The 22,343-nt window shown below is 31.8% G+C and overlaps 2 protein-coding genes across 10 annotated transcripts in view; both read left to right on the top strand.

Moving 5' to 3' along the window:
- The window catches only part of LOC139485552 (C2 domain-containing protein 3-like), a 37,598-nt gene extending 31,277 nt beyond the window's left edge, over positions 1-6,321 (top strand). Inside the window, exons 44-45 of the mRNA XM_071270115.1 lie at positions 507-2,373; positions 2,922-6,321. Coding sequence (XP_071126216.1) covers positions 507-2,373; positions 2,922-3,101 — 2,047 coding nt within the window. The 3' untranslated portion in view covers positions 3,102-6,321. The remainder of the gene's footprint in view (positions 1-506; positions 2,374-2,921) is intronic.
- Positions 6,322-9,659: 3,338 nt separating this feature from the next.
- Positions 9,660-22,343, top strand: part of LOC139485550 (inverted formin-2-like) — a 77,075-nt gene continuing 64,391 nt past the window's right edge. The window contains exons 1-3 of one of the 9 annotated variants that reach the window (XM_071270111.1): positions 9,660-9,861; positions 17,200-17,245; positions 17,931-17,998. Coding sequence is in view for 1 of the 9 variants with exons in the window: in XM_071270105.1 (XP_071126206.1) it covers positions 20,404-20,420 (17 nt within the window). In the remaining 8 variants the exon portion in view is untranslated. Of the gene's footprint in view, positions 9,862-11,449; positions 11,495-14,405; positions 14,560-16,609; positions 16,942-17,199; positions 17,246-17,925; positions 17,999-20,327; positions 20,421-20,559; positions 20,613-22,197; positions 22,263-22,343 lie in introns of those variants that run through there. The other 8 variants (XM_071270107.1, XM_071270109.1, XM_071270108.1 and 5 more) reach the window with 8 other exon arrangements.

The following is a 22,343-nucleotide window of genomic DNA, read 5'->3' as shown; positions in this document are numbered from 1 at the left end:
GATACAACTATCTATCAAAAGATCAGAAAATAGGGTTGAAAACAACTACAGGTCAGGTCAACATAAGGCCTTCAAAAATTAGCAAAACATAACGTAAGCAAGAAAAGGCCTTGGATAACAAAATTTGAATTAATATCTTAACATAAGAAGAAAAAAAACATGAAAAAATCTCTTGGAAAGGACTACACTCATCAGAATAGTGTATAAAAAACAAAGACATACAAAGTGTAATTTCAAGAGTTATCACAGATACTGATAGCTTATTCAAAGTCCTATTAAACTAGTACATGTAGATAAATCATATTTTCCTTGCCTAAATATCAATCGGTACATCTCCATCTGATTTAGTGTAAATATCTTGTAAGTAATCTGTTCATTTACAGCTATTGCATTTTAATGCTGAGGACTCATTATTAAAATTAAACACAAATTAATTGTTTGATTATATTTAAGATTATTTAATTTTAAAAGCATTGTATTAATCATAAATTTTGTATTTATTTCAGAAAACAAATGCAGGACTTGGATGAGATAACATACAAACTCAAACAGAAACTGGTAACCTCCCCACCAACAACAGGAAGTTCATTCCATGTCCAGCATCAGCCTCAGTATGTTACATCTTATGACACTCCACACTTGAACCAATCAGGATCAAGTTTACCAGTCACATGTCAGTCACAACAGTTGGTTAACTCACTAACTCAGTCTGGTGTTTCTACCTTATCTTCCCTTCAGTTTGCACAGAGTCGACAGGATACAGTGAGGCAAAATGAGGCAGAATTGATGTTGACTGGTTCCCAGGAGGCTGAATCCTCTCAAACGGGAGCAGATTCTGGAGCCTTCTCAGCAACTCATTCTAGTGAGAAATATCAAGACCATGATGCTTTAGACTCTCATAGGAGTGGAAGTGATAAACTTGATACGTTCCGATTTGGGACTACTCCAAGAGATTTTGTTGGACTCACTGAAACTAACAGTACATTAGCATGTGATTCCACACCTAGGGACCAGTCTAATAACTCTGATACAGGGATAAACATGAAATTTACACCTAGAGACGATGAATTATTGTCAACTTCAAACACATTTACATCCAATGCTACTCCTAGGGATCCCACTGTATTAGGTGTGACTCCTAGAGACAATTACTCCCCTAGAGAAATTACAGAAAATTCTGATCCATCATCATTAGGATTTATGTATCATGGAGAAAATTCACAACGAAGTACTGGGTCATTTAAACTTGATTCAGCAAGGTCATCAAATGGAAATGGCAATGGCAATGGACATAACCATGTTGATCCTAAGGAAATGAGTATAATTCAGGAGAAAACAGAGTACGAAGGATCTGACGGCGAAGGTGATCCAAATTATTATCATCGCTATCGAGATATTCTTGATGAGGAGGAAAATGAAGATGATTCAGATGCTGAAAGGAGTGATGAAGATGTTATTATGCCAAGAACTTTGAATGATGTGTCGGGAAAGTTTGGTGGAATTCCATCTTCTGATCGTTCGTTTCACCGGACTTTAAAGCCCAGCGATAAGATGGTGTCAAATGATATTAATAGTAGTGCTACAAATGCAAGAGACAAAATGAATGAGGATAGTTTCTTTGACATTGAATCTGTTCCAAACTCAAGAACACCACAACGAACTCAGGTTTTAAGAGAACAATTTGTTGAAAAAGATAGCTGGTTTTCTGATAATGAAGATGATGAGGAAAACGAAAGATCACGATATAAACCATCATGGAGTCCTAAGAGTAAGAAACATGAGGAATTGAGTTTAAATTTTCACGAAAATATTGAAGATTTGAACAGAAGTTGTGATGCTGACACTGATCGTTTACTTGAAAACGTTGACTTAGAATCAGAGAATTCTGGTAGTGTCACTCAAAGAGAACGAATGTCACGTGTGTCATCAGCGGGAAGTCAACGATCTTTACCATCTAGATCTGAATATTCAGCTGAAAGTGATCATGTGCCAAAATCTCCTAGAGCTTTATATAACAAAGTTGTTGACGAACTTGATGATTATTTTTATCCAAATGAAACAACTCCAAAGACGCGAGATCATACAGAGGCCAAATTATCTGTAGAAAGTGCTAATAGTTCACGATCAGCAACTCCAGTGCCAACAATAAGAGAAAGTGAAATTGACACTAAATTGGTAAACGGTGATGCTAACCAATATTCTGACTATGAGGAAGATGATTTTGAAAGTAGAAAAACTAAAACATCATCTTTCAAAAGTGAAAGTAGAACATCTGCCATGCCAAACTTTTTCCTTCCTGCTCAACATTTGGAGGCTTCAATGAAAGCACTAGAGATAGCTACATCTGGACCTTCTTATCCAACGAGTGAAAAGGTGTGTTTATGTTTTAACAAATTAATGCACTTAACCTTGTAGTTTTCCACACTGTAAAACAATTGTTGCATAATATTTCTGTGTAATTTACACTTAAAATGACATGACCCTTTAGGGACAAATGAAAATCATTTTTGTACACTCAAACAAAGAAATAGTTTTACATTCTAAGCCTTAATCTATAATACATAGCAATAAGAATAACATAAATATATATGGCTAAGCAAGTGCACCTTCGTTCAAACATTTTAATTTGTGTATATTTGAACACATATGCATTACTGGTGACAATTTTCACCTTACTTGCCAACAATTTTTTTAAGGCCATTGCTCTCCCTGAATACGATTTTATAACGACTGTTATAGTGTTCTTTTCATTCCTCTATGTTTAAGGTTTAATTTCAGTCTGTCCAATGCTTTCTTTAAAATTTATGTACTATAATTACCTGTATCTGGAATTCAGTATCCCATAAAACCCATCATTATGTATAATTTATTTCAAGGTCAAACCCTCATTTTTGAATTTATGAATATTATATTTTATGCAGGATTCTGATGTGTCTGATGATCCTGAAAGACAACAAGGGAAGACAAAGGAGGCATTCCATATGAAACAGAAACTTTCTGTAGACAAGAAGAAATTTAATGGACAAACAAAGGGAAGACAACTCCCAACAGCTGAAGAAGCAAAAAGAATAGCCAAGATTTTCTCATCCAAGCTGTCATGAATACAAAACAATATTATGTAAATTATCTTTTGATATTCTGAAGTGCCAAAATATTTGTATTGGATGTAAAATGCATTTGGTGTTAATGGTCGTTGTATGTCCTATTCTCCAATTGGTGAATTAATGAATGACTTGTGTTTCATGCACAAGTGATGTAAAAAAGGAACTTATTCAGACAATATTTACAAAAAATGTGGTCAGAATTGTATTGAAAATATATTTGTATTCTACAGGTCCGTGATTGTAGGCATATATAATATACAAAAGACTGAAATTCGCCGTTTCAGAATCTAATGCATCCTGGGTAATTTTTTTAAAAGTGTACTCCAAAACGTTGTGAATGGTTAAAAATGTCATGAACAATGGAAATTCAACCAATGATGTGACGTTATTTTCATTTTGGGGTACAAACAATGAAATTACCCATGATGCTTTAGATTCTGAAACGGCCAATTATACGACCACAAATTTTAGGTAGTATTATGTTATGGTGGTTCTTGTTGTTGCAAAAATACATGTCTGAAAACAGAATCCAAGATAGGGTCAGTTAAGTAGGTAAATAGTCAGTAAGAAGAAAAAATACAGTAAAATAAAATATAAGTGATATCAATTTTATCCTGAAAATATGTTGTTATTGATTAATTTTGTTAAGATATATGCAAACCAAATACATATGTCTGTTCCTGGCCTTAGTTGGAGTCTAAATACCAATCATGCAATGGCAAACTATAATTGTTGATATTATTCTACAAAACACACTTTCTGTAATCATTGTTATTCAAAAGCTAAGCTCAATAATGAATAGTAGGATCAATTTGTGGAGAATTTTCAGAAGTAGAATTTTTACTTATTCAGCTGAAATATTTCCCATTTATGAATCATATTAACAAAAAGTGGCAGACATGTATAATATATATCTAACTTTTTACATTTTCATTATAAACTTATAATCTAGTAAATAGATATTATTTTTACTGGTCAATACCTCCATCCATAAATTCAGTTAAGAAATCATTCAATTGACTTGATATCATTTCTAGAGACATGTTTTGGGGGTTTATTTTGTTAAAAAGAAGTTCCAGTCTGGGAAAAAGAGTTGATCGAGGTAAGATTTCCAAAAACGGGGTCTACTCCCTGTAAGGGGAAATAACTCAATTATAACTTTACAGTTAAGAGTCACGATTCTGTGGATGTGTAAAGGGAATATAAATATGATAAATGAAACTCTGTTATCTGCAGATGAGTAATCATGAGTTGTAGATAAACTTATTTTTAAAAAGTAAATAGGTAATCATATATGTAGATAATATTATTTGTTATTTATAATTTTTGTTAGATATCAAGGCTATTTTTATCTATCTTTCAGCGATAGCATTTTTATTTTTCTTAGAAATGCATATTAAAATAGTTATAACTGACATTATTTCATGACATTTTGTTTGTTAATTAGGACATTAATCTCCCATTTTTCATTACTTTTGTATTTGATTTTGACATGTATCTCTCTTATTTATCAATTTCAGTCATTTGACTGGTCTTATCTGTGATAATATACTCTAGTGTAGTCCTTATATAATTCCACTCAGTTAAGGTGGTGCCCAACACCTTGACTAAAATTAATTTGGCTCATTTAATTTTCATAAAATTTTGACAAAATATTTACTTTGACTCTTTCACAAAAATATAAAAATTTCAAAAAAATTGAACCAACCAGTTTATCAGAAAAATTACACTGGTTATATAGAAGTTTGACAAACACTAATTTTGATCATTGAATAGCTTAATATTCCCTTAACACAACGTAATTAAAACGTTTAGCTGATTTTACAGAGTTATCTCCCTGTAGTGTTAGGTACCATCTTAAGTTGTGACTTCTACTGAGGATTCATAAATATTTCATGGATTGAGGGAAGATTATTTTTTTTCTGAATATTTTATTTCATGGTTTTGCCAAAGTGTGCATATATTTCAAATAGAAAATTTATTCTATACCCATGAAATTGAAAAAATAATTAGTATAATAATAATAATAATTGATCCACATTATGTAAGATCAAATCACATCATGTAGCCACGTTACAATACATTTTTCATGATTTAAAATCGTTTTATAAGGGTACTTTTACATATAAAATCTCTTTCTAGTACATGTAGCATATTGTTTATCAAAAGGGACATGTTTAATTACAATTAGATTGGTTAAAATTTTGAAATAGCTCATAGTCGTCCTTGTTTATGAATTATAAATGATTAAATACATATATGTTTGTTCATTTTACTTGGGTTTAAATATGTACAGTATACTTTTTATCATGCATTTAAAGAAAAACATTTCATTTCATGTGAAAACACTCCGAATGTTTTTTATTTCCTGCTGGAAAAATTATAACTAGATATTTTCAGTTTTAGTCATTTTTGAAGAGTTTTGAGTCATTGTTATTTCATTTAAAAGTCAGTAGGACAATAGTTAAAAAATGCATTTATTTATGGATATTTGTAGATGGCATTTCTGTAGCTGAGGGTATTAAGATTAGATTTATTATACCAGTAGGTACTGTAAAGTACAAGAGGCATTTTTATATATCTTTACAATAGTCCTAAGCTAACGAGAGATAAAGATCTGTGTGTTTATTAGTAACATACAATATTAAATTTTACCTTGTGAGAGGAAAAGGTGTCAAATGCATAACTATTCAAAGTGTAATTCTTAACTATGCAGCTGTGTTTGTATCTGAAATGATTATTTCCTTTTGCATAAAAAAAATCTATCTTATTGAAATTTGGAAAATAGATAATTTTATAAATTCAGTACTTCTGATTTCTGATTTTTTTTATTCCAAATTTGATTTGTGACATTTTAAAACATTAATTGTTATTTTTTTTTCTCTTTTTTATAACAGTAGACTTCAAACATTCCAGTTTTTGATGTAAGCATATTTGACATACAAGGAAATGACATTGAATACTTATAAGATACATGTCAAACTTTATTAGATGATATTACCTTTAATTTTAATGTTATGGATATTATTATTATTTTTTTTCTATTTAACTGAATATTTAAGGTAAATAATGGGATTTTTAATTGTCCGTCCGCTATTTGTAATGTTGTACAAAGTATAAATGAACTGTGACTTGTTTATATTTGTACATATTGTAAGTTATTTATAGAAACAGGTCTTTCCCTACACAAAATAAAACAATAAAGGAAATAGAGAAGTATATGTATTTCTTGTTAATGTTAGGGCTATATATATATCTTTATTCTCATAAAGCCAATGCATTACATCAGTACAGAGATAACAACAATAACTATTTACAATATATACAAAACAAGGAGAGAGGTTACAGAAGTCACTAGCCAGGAGGACAAACACAAGTATTAATATTTTTATAAATAAACAAAGTTTCTTCAGGACTGGTTTTCGTGTACTCAACATAAGTTCCGAAAATTTAAATGTATTATGTCGTTGTACAAACATTTTTTGACACTTATACAGCTCACATATGATCTTTCAGTGTCAGATGAAATGAAATGGAGAAGACACCAATAGCCAATCAAAAACAACCGGTGTAAAAAGAGGCAACATCATTGTCATAATATAAGACACAAAGACAACATTCCACAAACACTGAAGTTTAAGCAACATAAACTTCAAAAAAAAAAAAAGAAGGAGCAAGAGCAACAAGTATTTAATTTCTCTTGATGCAATCTTTAAAATAGACCACTTTCGAGTTCATCCCTCACCTTAAACAACTCGTCAATTATACGTGCCTTTATGACGTCATTTACCAGATAGAGGGAATCGCCTGTATCCCTGCACTATTAAAATTCATCAATCGTCTTAGTGATCTCATTGTGCAGGAAAAACTAGAAAGAATGGTTGTTCTGTAGGTACTTAATGACAATTCCCTAATGACAGCAGTGCTGATTGTCAATTTTGAGAATTCAATTTGCCAAATAATTCGTACAATATAGAATTATAGTTTTCCAACCACTCGCTCAACATTGGAAATGGAAGTGACATTGCCCCTAACGGCACAAATGACGTTCACTAAAACCAGAGTTTTGACAGAAATGCATTGAACTCGAAAGTTGTCTATTGACTAGGATTGTTAGTTTTCCTATCGAAGGTTGATGGTTTTCTCCGGGCACCACGGCTTCCTCTACCAATAATAACTGGTTGCCAGGAAATAGCCTAAATGCTGTGCTTAAAAGTGGTGTTAAAACACCAAAAATCAATAATCATAATCTAGATGCAATACTGCCCTTACGGCAATAATATTAATGATATCATCTTCATATCTTATGAAAAAAATCATGGATTCATGTAACATACAGAAATTTATTAAGACCATAATTTAAAAGGTTCCTCCTGAATAATACTGATGTCAATACATTGTATAGAAGACAGTACATTGTAAGACACATTTGTCCCTGAAAAGTCATCGAAAATAAAGCAGTTGTAGAACACCATTACTGATCTAATTTAGTCTCTCCTGTGATGAGTGGTGCAGAATGCAAGACAAAGGTATGCTTGTACTGAGGGCACAGCTTAACCTTTTTTTTTTAGAAGTAAGAAGAACAGGAATATCCAAATCTTCTCACAGCTGCCCTATGTTCTTAACTTCCGACAGGTATTTGTCTATTGTCCTTTTCTTCATTTTTCATAGTTTTTCATAGACTGCTTATAACTAAATGATTTAAAAAGAAAAAAAAATATTTGTAAAGAACAGCTTAGGTATGTATTGTGCTTACTGTATGGTGCTATACAGTGACATATCAAGCACTATAATGTATTTGTTTTGCTCTTTGATGAAGGTTGTACTGCTTGATAAAGGACTTGGGTATTGACAATTTACATTGAACCTCAACATATACTCCATCAACAGTAAACCAAGAAAGAAATACTGAATAATCATAGGTCAGTGCCATGTTCATTTGGAATTTTAACCAAAGACGAAGAACTGGATCTTCCATCACTATTCTATACCTGATTATATCAGTGTCATTTTTTGACACTACATATTGATGGGTCACCAAAGTGCTCCACGAAACCTTTCTAAATCCAGAGATCAGTGAAGTACATACAACCTACGTCTCTTTCCTATTGCAATAGTATAAAGATATATCTTGTCTTAGTGAGTGTTAAATGGTAAAACATACTTATTCAAACAAAAATTCTCTAAAACTGACACTAACATATGCTTAATTTCGTAAACGAAAATATTTTTTACGTTAGGAGGGACGAAATTAAAAAAAAACTAGACAATCCAATGGGAACCAATGGTGGTCCACTCCTTGATGTTTTGTTGATGTATTCAATTGAGGGGGACTTCATACAGGAGCGTTTTAGGACAAACAAAAAAGAAGCCAACATTATCCCTTAACTTCACGTTCTGCTACTAGTATATAGATGATGTTATCTCACTAAAAAAATAAACTTGTGAACTATTCATTTCATTGGAGCAACATTCCAGCAGTGCCTTTTCAACAAGATAATGCTCATGCACACTCTGCACGACTCACAACTGCGTTCATCAATAACAAATATGTTAAGACATTTTCATGCCCAGCCTTTTCGCCGGATCTAAGTTCAATTGAACACATATGGGATCATTTTGGACCAGCCGTAAGACGACGACAGCCACCACCAGTTATGCTGCGCCAACTTGGAATTGCGAGAAGAATGGACAAACATTCCCCAGCACCATATGTGACGTCTGGTCAGGTCAATGCCACGTCGCTGTAGAGATCGCGTTGCAGCACGCGGTTGACACATTTGTTATTGAGACTGTCAGTTAGTAAATTGTAGCGTTGTGCTTGCTGAATGAACATATTGCATTCAAATCGTAGTAATTAAACATTTTTTAAAAACTTTTATCTTTAACTGTCGTTCACAATTACTGTAAGGAATTTATTTTTTGTATAATAATGTTATTTTTAAAAAACAAAGTGTTGCGTTTTCATTGGCACTCAGTATATATAGTCAGGACATAAAAGCTACGGTTCCGGAGCTAATTCTATATTATATTGAACATTTTTGTTGTAACAAGATTAATAGTAAAACAGTAAAGTCAGTAAAACAAATAATTTGAATGTCAACAGGGAATATGTTCTAGTATAAAGACACATATAATTTAATCTTCCAACAACCGGTCAAAACCCTTTTTTCTACATTTATGAAAGGTGAGTTATTATTTAAGGTTAAAACAGATTACAGTCTTAAACATATTTTGAATGTTGAATAAGCGAACTAACGTGGGCGTCAGCAAAGGGCCGTGTCTCACCGTATCACACAGAATCAAACATGAACTTTCAAGTGAAATAGTTCACCTTTATTAACATTGCAGACCTTTTTTGTTTGATCAGGATTAAGTTTGAGTACACTCTATCATAAATTCATATTGATAATTTTATTTTACCCATAAAGCTGGACAGACTGGGTGACAGGTATAATGTTATTACGTCTTTTGTGACAATTTAATTTATTTGATAACACCATATATAATATCTGATGTTTATGATAAAAATGAAAAACAAAATTCTAACCCTACACACTTCCAGGTAAATGTGAGTTCATTTATGTGATAGACGAGTTATTAAAAATAATTTGATATTTATGCCTTTAATGGTTTCAAGGGAAACAGATTAAAAAATTATCGTAAAACATGTGATGGTCAAAGTTTTTCTACAATTGCATATAAATGATGCGGTATTGAGTCCACTTACATAAACGGACAAACCTGTGCCTTTGAGGTAAGTTGTATTACCGTATACAGTTAGCTGTATTTGAAAACTATTTAGGGTCATTTTGGGTTATCAATGCTCTTTAACCTCGCACTCTATTTGACCTTTTATTGGTTTTTTTATTTAATCGTCACTGTTTGGTCTTTTTGTAGTTGAAACCCGCGTCTGGCATACGAAATTACCAGCCTGGTAAATACATAGATCTATGATAAATTGTTTTGTACACTAGCAGAATAGAATAAAATTTTATTTTTGTAATGTGTGTTTGTCAACTTATGTTCTTTAGAAACTCTATTTCAAGTTATCCTTTTTTTAAAGTATTTGTAAAAGAATTAAAGTAAAGAAGGAAGTCAAAACAATGCCTTTTAAGTTTTTGATTATTGACAATCTGTCCCCGAGAGAACAATGTCCATGTTCGGAATTGGTGTGATTCATAAGAAACATCCCGTCCCCGAGAGAACACTGCCAATGTAGTACTTCGGAATTGGTGTGATTCATAAGAAACATCCCTTCTCATTTGATAAATGCAGAAGTTAGTACGAAAAAAAAAGTTCAAATTCCCTCCTGCAAAGATGACCTTAGATGGTTTTTGATTATTCTTTTTAGCTCCCTTTTTTTCGCTCCTCACCTATTCAAGTATCTAAACATTTTTGGCTTTGTATTTTGTTTTTGTTTTGAGGGGTTTTGTTGAAGGTAAATATAATCTGTGTTTCAGACTCATCAAAATTGTCTGTTTATATCAAATCAAAAAATATGCAATAAGGCTTAAAGCTAACGTTCAAACTATCACAGGCAAAAAAATTGAGAATTATGTTATATCTATTTGAAAAAAAACCCACTAATATCTCCTCATTAATACATAAAAAAAATATATAGATGTAAATTAGAAAAAAATAAATAAAGCAAATCTAAAATAAATAAGATTCAACCATTGAGACCGGATCTTCTAAATTTTAATCCTGACGATTATTATAAATTCTGAAATGCATCATTTTATGTAATGATTGTTTTGTTTTATTTTTATTCGTTTAAAAGATTTTAATACACTACATACAATCACCAAAATACAGAAACGTCAAATATGACAGGAAATTGCCAATGTGTGTAATTCTAATGAGCATGACTTACCCACTTTTAAAAAATAATACTTTATATAGTTCAATCACATGTGATGTTAATATGAACACTCTTACTATAAGTTCTTTGAAAGTATTTGAAGTACATTATCGATGTAAATACTTCAAACACTCAAAGTTACAGCATTTGAAGAACGTATGTTGATAATTAAGTATAAATACAAACATAGTGGTTGATTACAGTTTGTTATTTAAGTAAAGTTGACTTGAAACTTTTCAGTTGGGTTTTGCCTAGTTTGGAATTAAAATCAAACACTTATAAGTTATGGCAGCATGATATATATACATAATTGCAGGAAACTGGGTTTGATTTCATGAAAAAATGGCTTGTCAACTTTTTGAAAATAATACTTATGATCGTTAAATCACATGTGATGTAAAATGAACACTCCTAACGAATTATAAGTTATGATTTGAAATGCATATTATATAATATATTAAGCACTTAAAGTATATTAAATATACAATACGATGGCTGCTTGTAATAGAATAGTGCTCTTGATAAAGTGAGTAGTGTTTGATTTGTGATATGAAACCTGAGTGATTTCCAAAAACATAACTTACTCATTTTTCTGCATCTTAAAGTACTGATTTATTGTGGATATCTGACGAAAACAAAAAGTATAAAAGAATCAATAGAACCTAGGATAAAGACATATCTGCCTTGTAGTCGGAGTCGGATCCCGGATTTTTGACAGGCGGCGAAATTCCAGATTATTGAAGATATATAGTGCTGAGCGAATCGAATTATTTTTTGGCGATCAAGGGGGAGGATACGCCCTCTACGACCCCCGGATCCACCACAGAGAATGGAAACGTGGAATGTTTCAAAGAGATCTTTTGATATTTTTCATTTTCTATTATATGTATCAATGTATTCATATCATAAATAAAAAGAATTATAATCAACAATGCATATCTAGTGCATTTTACAGTAAATTGCATATAAATATTCTTATCACAAAGCCGTAAGCAGTTAAAACATTTTAAATTATTCGCGTGTTTACCGAGACCTCCTTCAGACGTAACGTAACAATAAATTCCGTGTGAGCATGCCAGTTGCATAAGATTTAGATGTGACAAATGATAAATCAAATGTTATTTAATACACTTTTTGGTATTGTGTAGTTTGCATCTTAGTCACAACTGAAATCCTTGAAGGACGATATAAGAGAACATTTAAGTTCTTTGACCTGTACAGGAACATATATATATATTGACTATATATACTGTTCATGATTTCCTCTATGAAGGGTTAATGTTTTACAAATTTGCTTTTAAAAACAAGGATTATTTTCTTTACGTTTTGTGATCGACACGAATCATTTGGTTGGCTATTCAAGAAAATTGTGTCTCAAGATTGAAGAATGAATACGGTCTTGTTGCACTCGTCATAATCACAATCCTGTACAGTAACTGTACACTTTTCCTAATTATTTTATTTTACATTTATACCGCTTGCCACGTGCAATCAAAATGTTACTTAGCCACGAGCAACAAGACAGACACCAGTGGACTATATTCGAGCAGAAACTGCATTTCTTCCCACTTCTACCTGACTTAAGTTTGTTTTGTCTGCTTTATATTTTTTCTACATACTTTTATTTTTCAATGTGTGTGTTTTGTCTTTCCGTCACAGTTATTGTCTTTTTTACTAATATGTCAAAAACACACCAACTCTGTTTTCGTTTCAAATTATGACAAATAATATTCCTATAAGGTCATATATTAAGATTTGATAATATTAGTGTACCGCTGATATATATATATATATATATAGGTTTATTTCATATCGGTGCGGAATAAGATTCTCTTATTGGATTAAAAAGGGTCACATGACATTCACTATTCTTCAGTAATAAATTCCATCGGTCATTAACAGAAAAAAACGGACCAGAAAACCGGTCGTTAACAAACTTTTACATGATAATGACCGGTGGGGCGTGGTTTTCGTCTGATAATGACCGTTGGGGCGTGGTTTCCGTCTGATAATGACCGTTGGGGCGTGGTTTCCGTCTGATAATGACCGTTGGGGCGTGATTTCTCTGTTAATGACCGGTGGGGCGTGGTTTCTCTTTTTAGAGAGATGTACCTTTTATAAAACATGTTCCTGTTTTTAATATATGATTATATTTAAGTTGTTGAATTGTTTATTATATGTTTTCGTTAATTATAAAATTAAAGATAACTTGATTAATAAGTATTTATATACTGAAAAATTGCACTTAAATGAATGGCAGTATTACTACAACTGGTCTTCACTCTTTGCCATAGAAATCGTACAACTACTCAAGTTCGCTGTAGGCATTTTGAATTCATGAGAATTTTCCAAAACATGGTTTCTCAATGAAATAAACATAATAGTTCTTGAAAAACTGGTCATTATCGTGATACATGGACTGCCCGTAGGGCAGTGGTATTGACTGCGACAGCGAAAATGACCTCGCCTTCGGCTCAGTCATTATCACTATCTTAGTCAATACCACTGTCCTGTGGGCAGTCCATATATCACGATAATGACCAGTTTTTCAAAAACTATTATATAAATAGCATAAAGCTAGATAAGAAAAACATATGATCCACCTGTTTTTAATGCGTTACGCATCACAAACTGAGTTTTACATTTACAACATCAGTAACATTAGGGACAACTGACCCTTTTGGAGCACCTGAGATTTTTCGGCTTAGGTTGTTCGATTTAGTTATTCAGTTCTTTTAAAATATTGTGTGAACTGTTGTTTTTCTATTCCTCGTTTTTGCTTGTGTTAACTTCAGTTAAAGTAAACGTTCCCTCTTTTTATTTTTTTATTTTTTGCTGAATCAGATTGCAGGTCTAAATTCTGATATTATTCAAAAGCAGCTCTTTTTGTATAACAGAATATTAGCAACGAGTACATAAACGAACAAGACGTGTATTTGGATCACTTTGAATTAGACCTGATTTTGTAATACCAGCTAAAGATAGTACTGCTCAAATTAGTCTAGTTTTAGGATGCACTTTTCCATGACAAATTATTTTGACTTTAATCCATCACTAGTAAAAGTATGACATAATATAATACTGTAAACGATACATGTACCAGATACGACGAAAAAGCTGAAACTATACAATAATAATCGTATATATCTTTTATCGATACCATTTCTCAAATATTTAGACTTACATAACTTCGTCTTACGACACGGAATGAAATATAGAATCTTAAATTTTCAGTGGCGGATCCAGAAATTTTCATAGTGGGGACCCACTGACTGACCTAAGAGTGGGCCCGCTCGAGTCACGTTTCAGTGATTCCCTATATAAGCAACCAATTGTTTCCCCCCCCCCCCCCCCTAAATCCGCCTCTGATTTTCCCAAGAAATGTTTGCTGCGGAAGTACAAACTGATATGGTATTTGATTGACAAGGCAATATATAAAACATAAATATAAAACATTAAATTGTCTAGCCTTAAGCTGTCTTGTGGTTGTCAGTATGATGTGTATTATTATAATAATATTCCCTTATCATAGTATATTTTAATTATTTTATACCAGCGGAACTGATTGGGACATATGTTCAGGACTTTAAGGTAAACATTTTTTTATGCTTCAAAATGTTTTACAGAATTAAATTTATCCTTAAAGGTCGTTATATTTTTTGTTAGCTGATGTATAAATTATTTTCAATATGAATTATAATCGTGATTATAAATGAATAAAAGTGCTAAATCACCTCACACTATTATAAAAAAAAGGGGGGAGGGTGTAATAAATAATAACAACCAATTACACACATAAACCACATATGTTATTTAGCTTGAAAAATTCTTCGGCCTTGAAGTATATATTGAATGCATTGTATACTGTTCCATGACTGTCATGATAGATACAAATACAAATTATATCACGGGCGGAGAGACAGTTTTTGTTGTTGTCTTAAGCTTACACCATGCAATGACGAGCCAGTGCAATGCCCGTCTTTCAAACGTGAGGTTGAAGGAAACTAAACACCAAACGAACGATGTTGTTTGAACATATTAAATAAAAAAAGAAGGTTGTAACATCGTCACTGAAAAACAGTTGTCAAAATGTTGGGATTGGCAATACATTTGTTTGCATCATTTAGTCATTTGAAAAGAATTACCTGTAATTTTCAATGTTAAGAAAGTAATTGAACCAATGCATGCATATATACTAGAATAAGTCCTATATCTACATTATTCATCTTTTATCACGACTCAATAAAGTATAATCCACCAAAAATGTTCAAAGTTCAAAACATTGACTCTTAATTCGTTTTCGAGTATTGTTGCCGAAGTGTAGCGATCGTGCCCTTAAGGTGTCATACAACCAATTCAAAAATCCCTATCTATTCAACCACATTTTGCAATTTTCACAACTTACTTAACATTTTACCTTGAGTTTAACTTCAAAGTAACGAGGTATGTATCACCTTTCTACTTGCCAATTTTCAACCTTCCTTTAAAGTCTAATAAGAAGAAAAAAAAGTACCTACAGAACACATGTACTACTAAGAATAACCCTTGTTTTTCTAAAATTCTGAAAATAGTATACTTTTTTCTTTGGTTACATCTTCTGACATCAGACTCGGACTTCTCTTGAACTGAATTTTAATGTGCGTATTGTTATGCTTTTACTTTTCTACATTGGCTAGAGGTATAGGGGGAGGGTTGAGACCTCACAAACATGTTTAACCCCGTCGCATTTTTGCGCCTGTCCCAAGTCAGAAGCCTCTGGCCTTTGTTAGTCTTGTATTATTTTAATTTTAGTTTCTTGTGTACAATTTGGAAATTAGTATGGCGTTCATTATCACTGAACTAGTATATATTTGTTTAGGGGCCAGCCGAAGGACGCCTCCGGGTGCGGGAATTTCTCGCTACATTGAAGACCTGTTGGTGACCTTCTGCTGTTGTGTTTTTTCTATGGTCGGGTTGTTGTCTCTTTGGCACATTCCCCATTTCCATTCCCAATTTTATGGAGCGCATTAATCCTCAATGTTTAATGCAAACTCATAGACAAGTCAATTTTGGCTCAAAATGATCTAAATATATTTCTCTTTCAATCAAAAGTGACAATTTTTGTAAATGTGATGGTTAGTTTAAGTAAACAAGGACACCAAAAACACTATTTTGTGTCGGAGTAGGGCTACTTTAACATATGTCTTAAATTGGAGGGAGTGATTTTGTGGTCTGACACCTTAATAAACAAACAACAAAGAATCATAAAGCACGTGAACAATAAGTTAAAGTATTTGGTATATTATTTTTGTCTTTCCAAATTAATTAAACTGTAGACTTTCCAATACACGTTTGTTTATCTTTTCTCTCATTATAGTTGTTCCCTCGCACTCGCGCTGCGCGCTTGCCGAATTTCTAATGTAAGGTCTCGTGATTAAGGTCTTTCAGGTTTGGAAAAGCTATCTGCAGATTAGAGTACAAGAAGACAATAAATGAACAGCAGTTAATTTTTGAAAATTTTCATATGATAAGGGTTTTTTCTTTTGTATGAGAGTTTTATAGTTAAACTAAGCCATTGAAGTATTTAAAACATATTTTAAAACCTTTTTTTATTTTTACGAATCATATTACTTCAAGGTTATCTGGGAAATCATTGGCCAGACATAAATATATCTGAAACATTTGACATAATAATATCGTCTGGACATATATACAAATACTGTGTAACATTTTCTCATAATTTTAACGTTATAGTGATAATTAAATAATTATAATATGTAATTACCATGTTTAGATGTAATGTCACGTATAAGAAATAGTTACAGAATCAGATACGGTTGTTAGAGTAAATGAAGCGATATATCACTCATTCATATTTATAGAATGGTATACATTTTGTTTGGCATATATGGTTATAAGTGAGATATATTCGTATTTTATTACACCGACAAATGGTTTGGTCAAGTGGTTTTGAATAAATTAGTTTCCTCAATGGTAAGTTCACAAAAAGTTACAACTATTTTTACCAATATTAACATATTATTTTGACTATTATATCCATTTGATACAAGAACTAGTGTGAAATTTGACCAATGTAACACATTTTGGTGTGACATTATGGGGATAAAAAAGTAAATGAATAAATGACAGATTTATAAATTTGTTATCCTGAAGATTTGTTTTCTATGGATGAGACTGAAAGATTTAATATACATATATATATATACTATTTGAATAATATTATATTTCCAGATATTAAACATATTTAAAGGAAAAAGAAATACAATTTGAAATTTACGTGAGTATTATTTGTACATCATTACACTATGTTTACGTTTAGAAAATAGATACAAGCTTGCATGGTTCGGACGCAAATGGTCAAATAAGGCTCAAGCATCTTGCATATGGAAATGAAAATGAAAATGAAATGTAATAAAAGAGAGTTGAAAATACCAGAGCGACATTCATACTCATAATTCAACAATAAACTGACAACACCATGGCTAAAAAAAGAGAAAAAAGACAAACAGACAAACAAAAGTACACACAAACTAAAGATTGAGCAACACGATCCCCACCTAGAACTGGGTTTATCTCAGCTGTTCAGAAAGGAAACAGAAGTAAAAGAAAACAGTTTATCTCAAAACTTTGCAAACGGTTAAAAAAAAAGAAAAGTAAAAAAAAAGTGTAAATTATGTGCAGTGATTCACTTGTTGTACCACATGTACCATGTGCACCTTTATAATTGCATGTGGTTACATTCAGTAACATTAATACACATGTATCTATCTGAATGTTATCAGTTAAATCACTTTTAAACTTTTCATCTGCATTTTTACCTTGACGCCCTTTCAATTTAAAACTTAAAACCAACAATTAATTGTTTATCCGCATGCCAGCGTTGGGGGTAGTTGTATAAGATTTTGTTATGATACATTTAAAAGATAGTAAAAACTGATATGATGATTTTCGTTCCAGTTTAGTTATTGTAGACCGTGTGTGAAGTTTGCATCCTTGTCACAGATTTAGAATTTAAAAAGGCATCAAAATGGTAGGTTTACTTATATTTTACTTATTTTAAATTATCATCACAACAATCATAGGGAAGTGAAGTCATAGTAATGATTTTTTATAAGTTGGGTTTGGCTTTGAACTAGCTGTCAGTAACTGCGAGTACTCTTATATCTGTCTTTTTGTTTTTGGAATGTATAAGTACCCTGTCACATCTTCTCTGTGTTTTTGTTAGCTGTATTTCTGATTTTTATAGTTTGTTCTTCAGTTGTACTGTTACACCACTGTCACAGGTTAGGGGAAGTGTTAACGTTGGATCGCCTTCAAACTAGTTTCGTCCCACAACATTCTGTGTTTGCCTTTCTCAAGTCAGGAACCTTAAATTATATGTTTGTCGTTTATTGCTGTATATCATATTTGTTTTTTGTTCTTTAATTTGTACAAAAATCAGTTCGTTAGTTTTCTTGCTTTACATTTGTCATTCAAAGTCTTTTGTAGCTGACTATGCTGTATTGATTTTAATCATTGTCGAAGGCCTTACGGTGACCTATAGTTGTTAATTTCTGTGTCATTTGGTCTCTTGTGGAGATTTGTCTCATTGTCAATCATACCACATCTTCTTTTTTTTATATTTATAACTACATGCATGTTGTAAAATATGTTTGCCACAGATTTTTAACCATTCTACTTATAAAACATGATATTTCAGTATCACTTTTATATGATTCTAAATGTTTGTAAAAAGACTTGGAATTATATATGTCCTTCTTTTAAATTTTAAATTTTACAAATCATTATATTTTTTCCTCAATTAAATGAGGATTTCGAAGTAATTTTAGTCTTAGGTTACTAAATATAATCTATTTAAAATACAGTGTTCAGAGTTTAAGAAGCAAGACGTCACTTTTATCAGATAAGGTAATTTCAGCCTCGTTTTTGTAACTGTGATCTTTCTTTGATATGGCATTACATCATACATATACCGACAAAATTGAACATTTTATACTTTCTATGATTTGATTTCCACTATGCATATTTGACTTTATTGATTTATTTCCCTTTAATCGAAAAAGAAATAAGTTTAACCCAGCGTTGTGCTTTTGTAACCATTACAGTTCAGGGTTGAACAGAGGGTCCCTGGATCCCACCTATCTCGGCCAAATCTTATTTCCCTCTCCTTACTACCCGAAGGAAATCGACCCAAAAACTTTTCCTTAAATATCCATATTTTCCTTCATCTCCTTCCCCAGTTCCCTTTCCTCTCATTCCCATATTCCTTCGTCGCTGTCCACCCTCGTTAATGGTTGGTGCTGTATTTATATGCACTTTGTCTAATCAAGATCTTAGTGTTGATATGACACCACAGGTCATCTGTTATGAAATCATTTACAATCTTTGTGTACTAAGCATGATCAGTTGTCCAAGTATGGTGACATCTACATCTGTTTTAATTAACTGGCAATCTTGTCGTTTCGCTAAAATTAACAGCATATCCCCTATTCTTATTAATTACAACTAAAAATATCATCTTGATGAAAATTAACTACGGAAATGAAATATGTTTTTGGACATTTTCCATCATTATGTAATTTGGCTGTCAGTCTAAGTACCATATTATTGTTTTTACTAGAGGGGTATATATATAATTAGCATATTATTTGTCGTCATCCCATTGATCGATTGCATGCAATCTACTTCGCAATTCGTCACTGTAGTATTATGCTAAGCGTCAATATTCAAAATTAGAATAAGGATTTCACGGGTTTCTTTGTAGCTGTAGTTTTAATTCATTTTCAAAATAAATCAGAATCTATTCTTAAACCTAAATGAATAATATCTAAATTGTTTTCTGAATTTAAAATGTAATGTCTATGTAAAGTAGTTTTAAGTTTCAGCATTAAACTTACTAGTACAGGTTAAATAAGGCCTATTTTGATATGAAACCAGTTTTAATCATCATGTACTAGTGAGTCTTTACAATGATTATATTTGATGATTTGGACATAATAATTACTGTTAACACCGGAGTGCGCTTTGTAAAACAAGATCTGGTTTGACTTTCGGAACATTTATGTTAATCCCTTTTTTGTGGGTTTCGTGTCCATCTGTAGTGTTTGTTGTAAAGTTGTTTACATTTTCGTCTCTTTCTATTGATCCTGGTATTGTCTTTTGATGCTGCATATGATTCATCCCTTCATAATTTGTAAATAGATCGACATAATTAGTTTCTACTTTACTTTACATTTCACAGTCCAGCACAGTACAATTCGAGGCAAGCTATAAACAAATCTTGATAACAAAAATAACTACAAATCTCTAGACAAGTTTATCCTCTATCTTAACCACGGAAAATCATTATTTCGATTTTCACATTGCAGTCAGTTAGTCAATGACATGTAGTCACACATAGGTACTTGTATTAGTTTCTTTATTTAGAGGAGTTACATGGTCAAATCTAACAGGTCGGTGAAGTTTTATTGTTAGTAAGATATAATGTTAATTCTTACAAGGATCTTTGCTCATAATTTTTAATCTTCGTTGTTTTTCAATATTTTGAAATATAGATATCCTGTTATATATACCCGTGATCACTACACGCGTATTGAAGATATTCGTAGGTGGAAAGGAACTACATGTATATAATTCAGTTCGAGGTAAATGATGTCACAAATACACACAATGTACTTTAAACACAAATTATGTTTATTTATTGAAACATTAGTTAATAGTCCTCCTAATTGCTTACATTTACTATATTAACTTTACTATAGTCATTACCGCAGACATTGAACTTGAACAAAGGATGATATAGTCTAGGGTGGTTAAATTCGATGTATCGCGTAAAGGTACAGGGGTGGATGCAGTCATTTTAAAATGGGTGATTCCCAACCCAGGATTAAGGGGGGTTCCAACTATATGTCCCCATCTTATGCATCAATAATAAAAAAAAAAGAGAAGAGGGTTCCATCCCCTGGACCCCCTCCGAATCCGCCACTGAGGGAGTTGACGTTAAAAAACCCTTGCAACTACACTTACAAAAGTTGGACAGATGGTGTACCTGTTTGAAAGAAGAATTACGTTTTTTATACATGAACTATACCAGTTAACTACTGCATGACTGTCCAAATTTCCTGTTCTACATTTTTGCAGGAAACAACCTATTAGATCTTTTGTTCAATTGCCCCCTCTCTCCTGAATATGGATGTAATATTTGCCACTGGAAGTAAAAGCACACCACAAATATATAATCTGTCTGAAAGAAAAATGATATTCATCCATCATTGCATTCATTTATTCATTCAAAGTACAATTATTATAAGCAAATCATATGTTGCAGACCCCAGAAGGTTCTACCAGGAAAAGTATATATCTGTTCCCAGGTTCTACAGACATTCATAGTTGTTGGCTCCAAAACATAATCTATAAAGGAAAAAAATACAGAAATTTCATACGAATATCTATAACTTCTTTTGACACCATGATGTATAGACTTTTCCCCATTTTCAAAAGTTGTGATTGCTTAGAGTAAACATGAGTCACGAATAGAAAGTTTCACATAGATTTTTTTGGGTGTTAAATCATTATTTACATGGGTGTGTATCATGCGTACATTTACTGTGTATCAATACATATATAGTATAATATTGTCTACACCCCCATATAAGACAAAAGTTACAATTCAAACTTGATTTTAAAGTCTTTAAATTGGTGTTCCTTTATCATATATTGTAAACAGTTCAAGATTGTGGACCGGTTTTATAATATTATAACCCTTCTATATATGTGACAGAGTTGTAAAATCAATAGAAATGCTTACCATCCCCAATATGTCGCTTGAATAAATAGACACCCACGGTTATGCATCTTGCATAACTCGTATACGCACGTACCTCAGGGTTGAAAACGAACTTTAAAAAAATATGTCTTTTAAATTATTGTGTATATTTTTAGAAAATTATTCTCAATTAATATTTGACTAGCGACGGCAATATCTCAGAGGGCAATATATATGTCTAGGTAACTCTATTTCACATTATTTATAGAAAAGAAAGACATCCTTATATATTGAAAATGAAAAAAATCAATTTACTTTTTTTCTCTCTCTCTCTCTTGACATATAGTACGTACTAATTACTAGTATGATTTATATTTATGTAATGAAATGCCTACATCATACATGTAAATAGGATATGCCTCTAGCATCTAGTAAACAAAACAGTATTTCACCATTCAATATTGTTTAAAATATTTGACCCTTTAACTCCGGAAATGATAGGACTTGTATAGTTTCTACTTTTAAACAGGTAAATTAAAGTTATTTAAGTTATGCATACAAATATACGAGAGTGAAACATTATAATGTTGTAATGCAAGTTCTAAATTTC

Source organism: Mytilus edulis, chromosome 8 (assembly GCF_963676685.1).
Source record: "Mytilus edulis chromosome 8, xbMytEdul2.2, whole genome shotgun sequence".
Taxonomy (NCBI): domain Eukaryota; kingdom Metazoa; phylum Mollusca; class Bivalvia; order Mytilida; family Mytilidae; genus Mytilus; species Mytilus edulis.
This window is presented reverse-complemented; position numbering and strand designations above follow the sequence as displayed.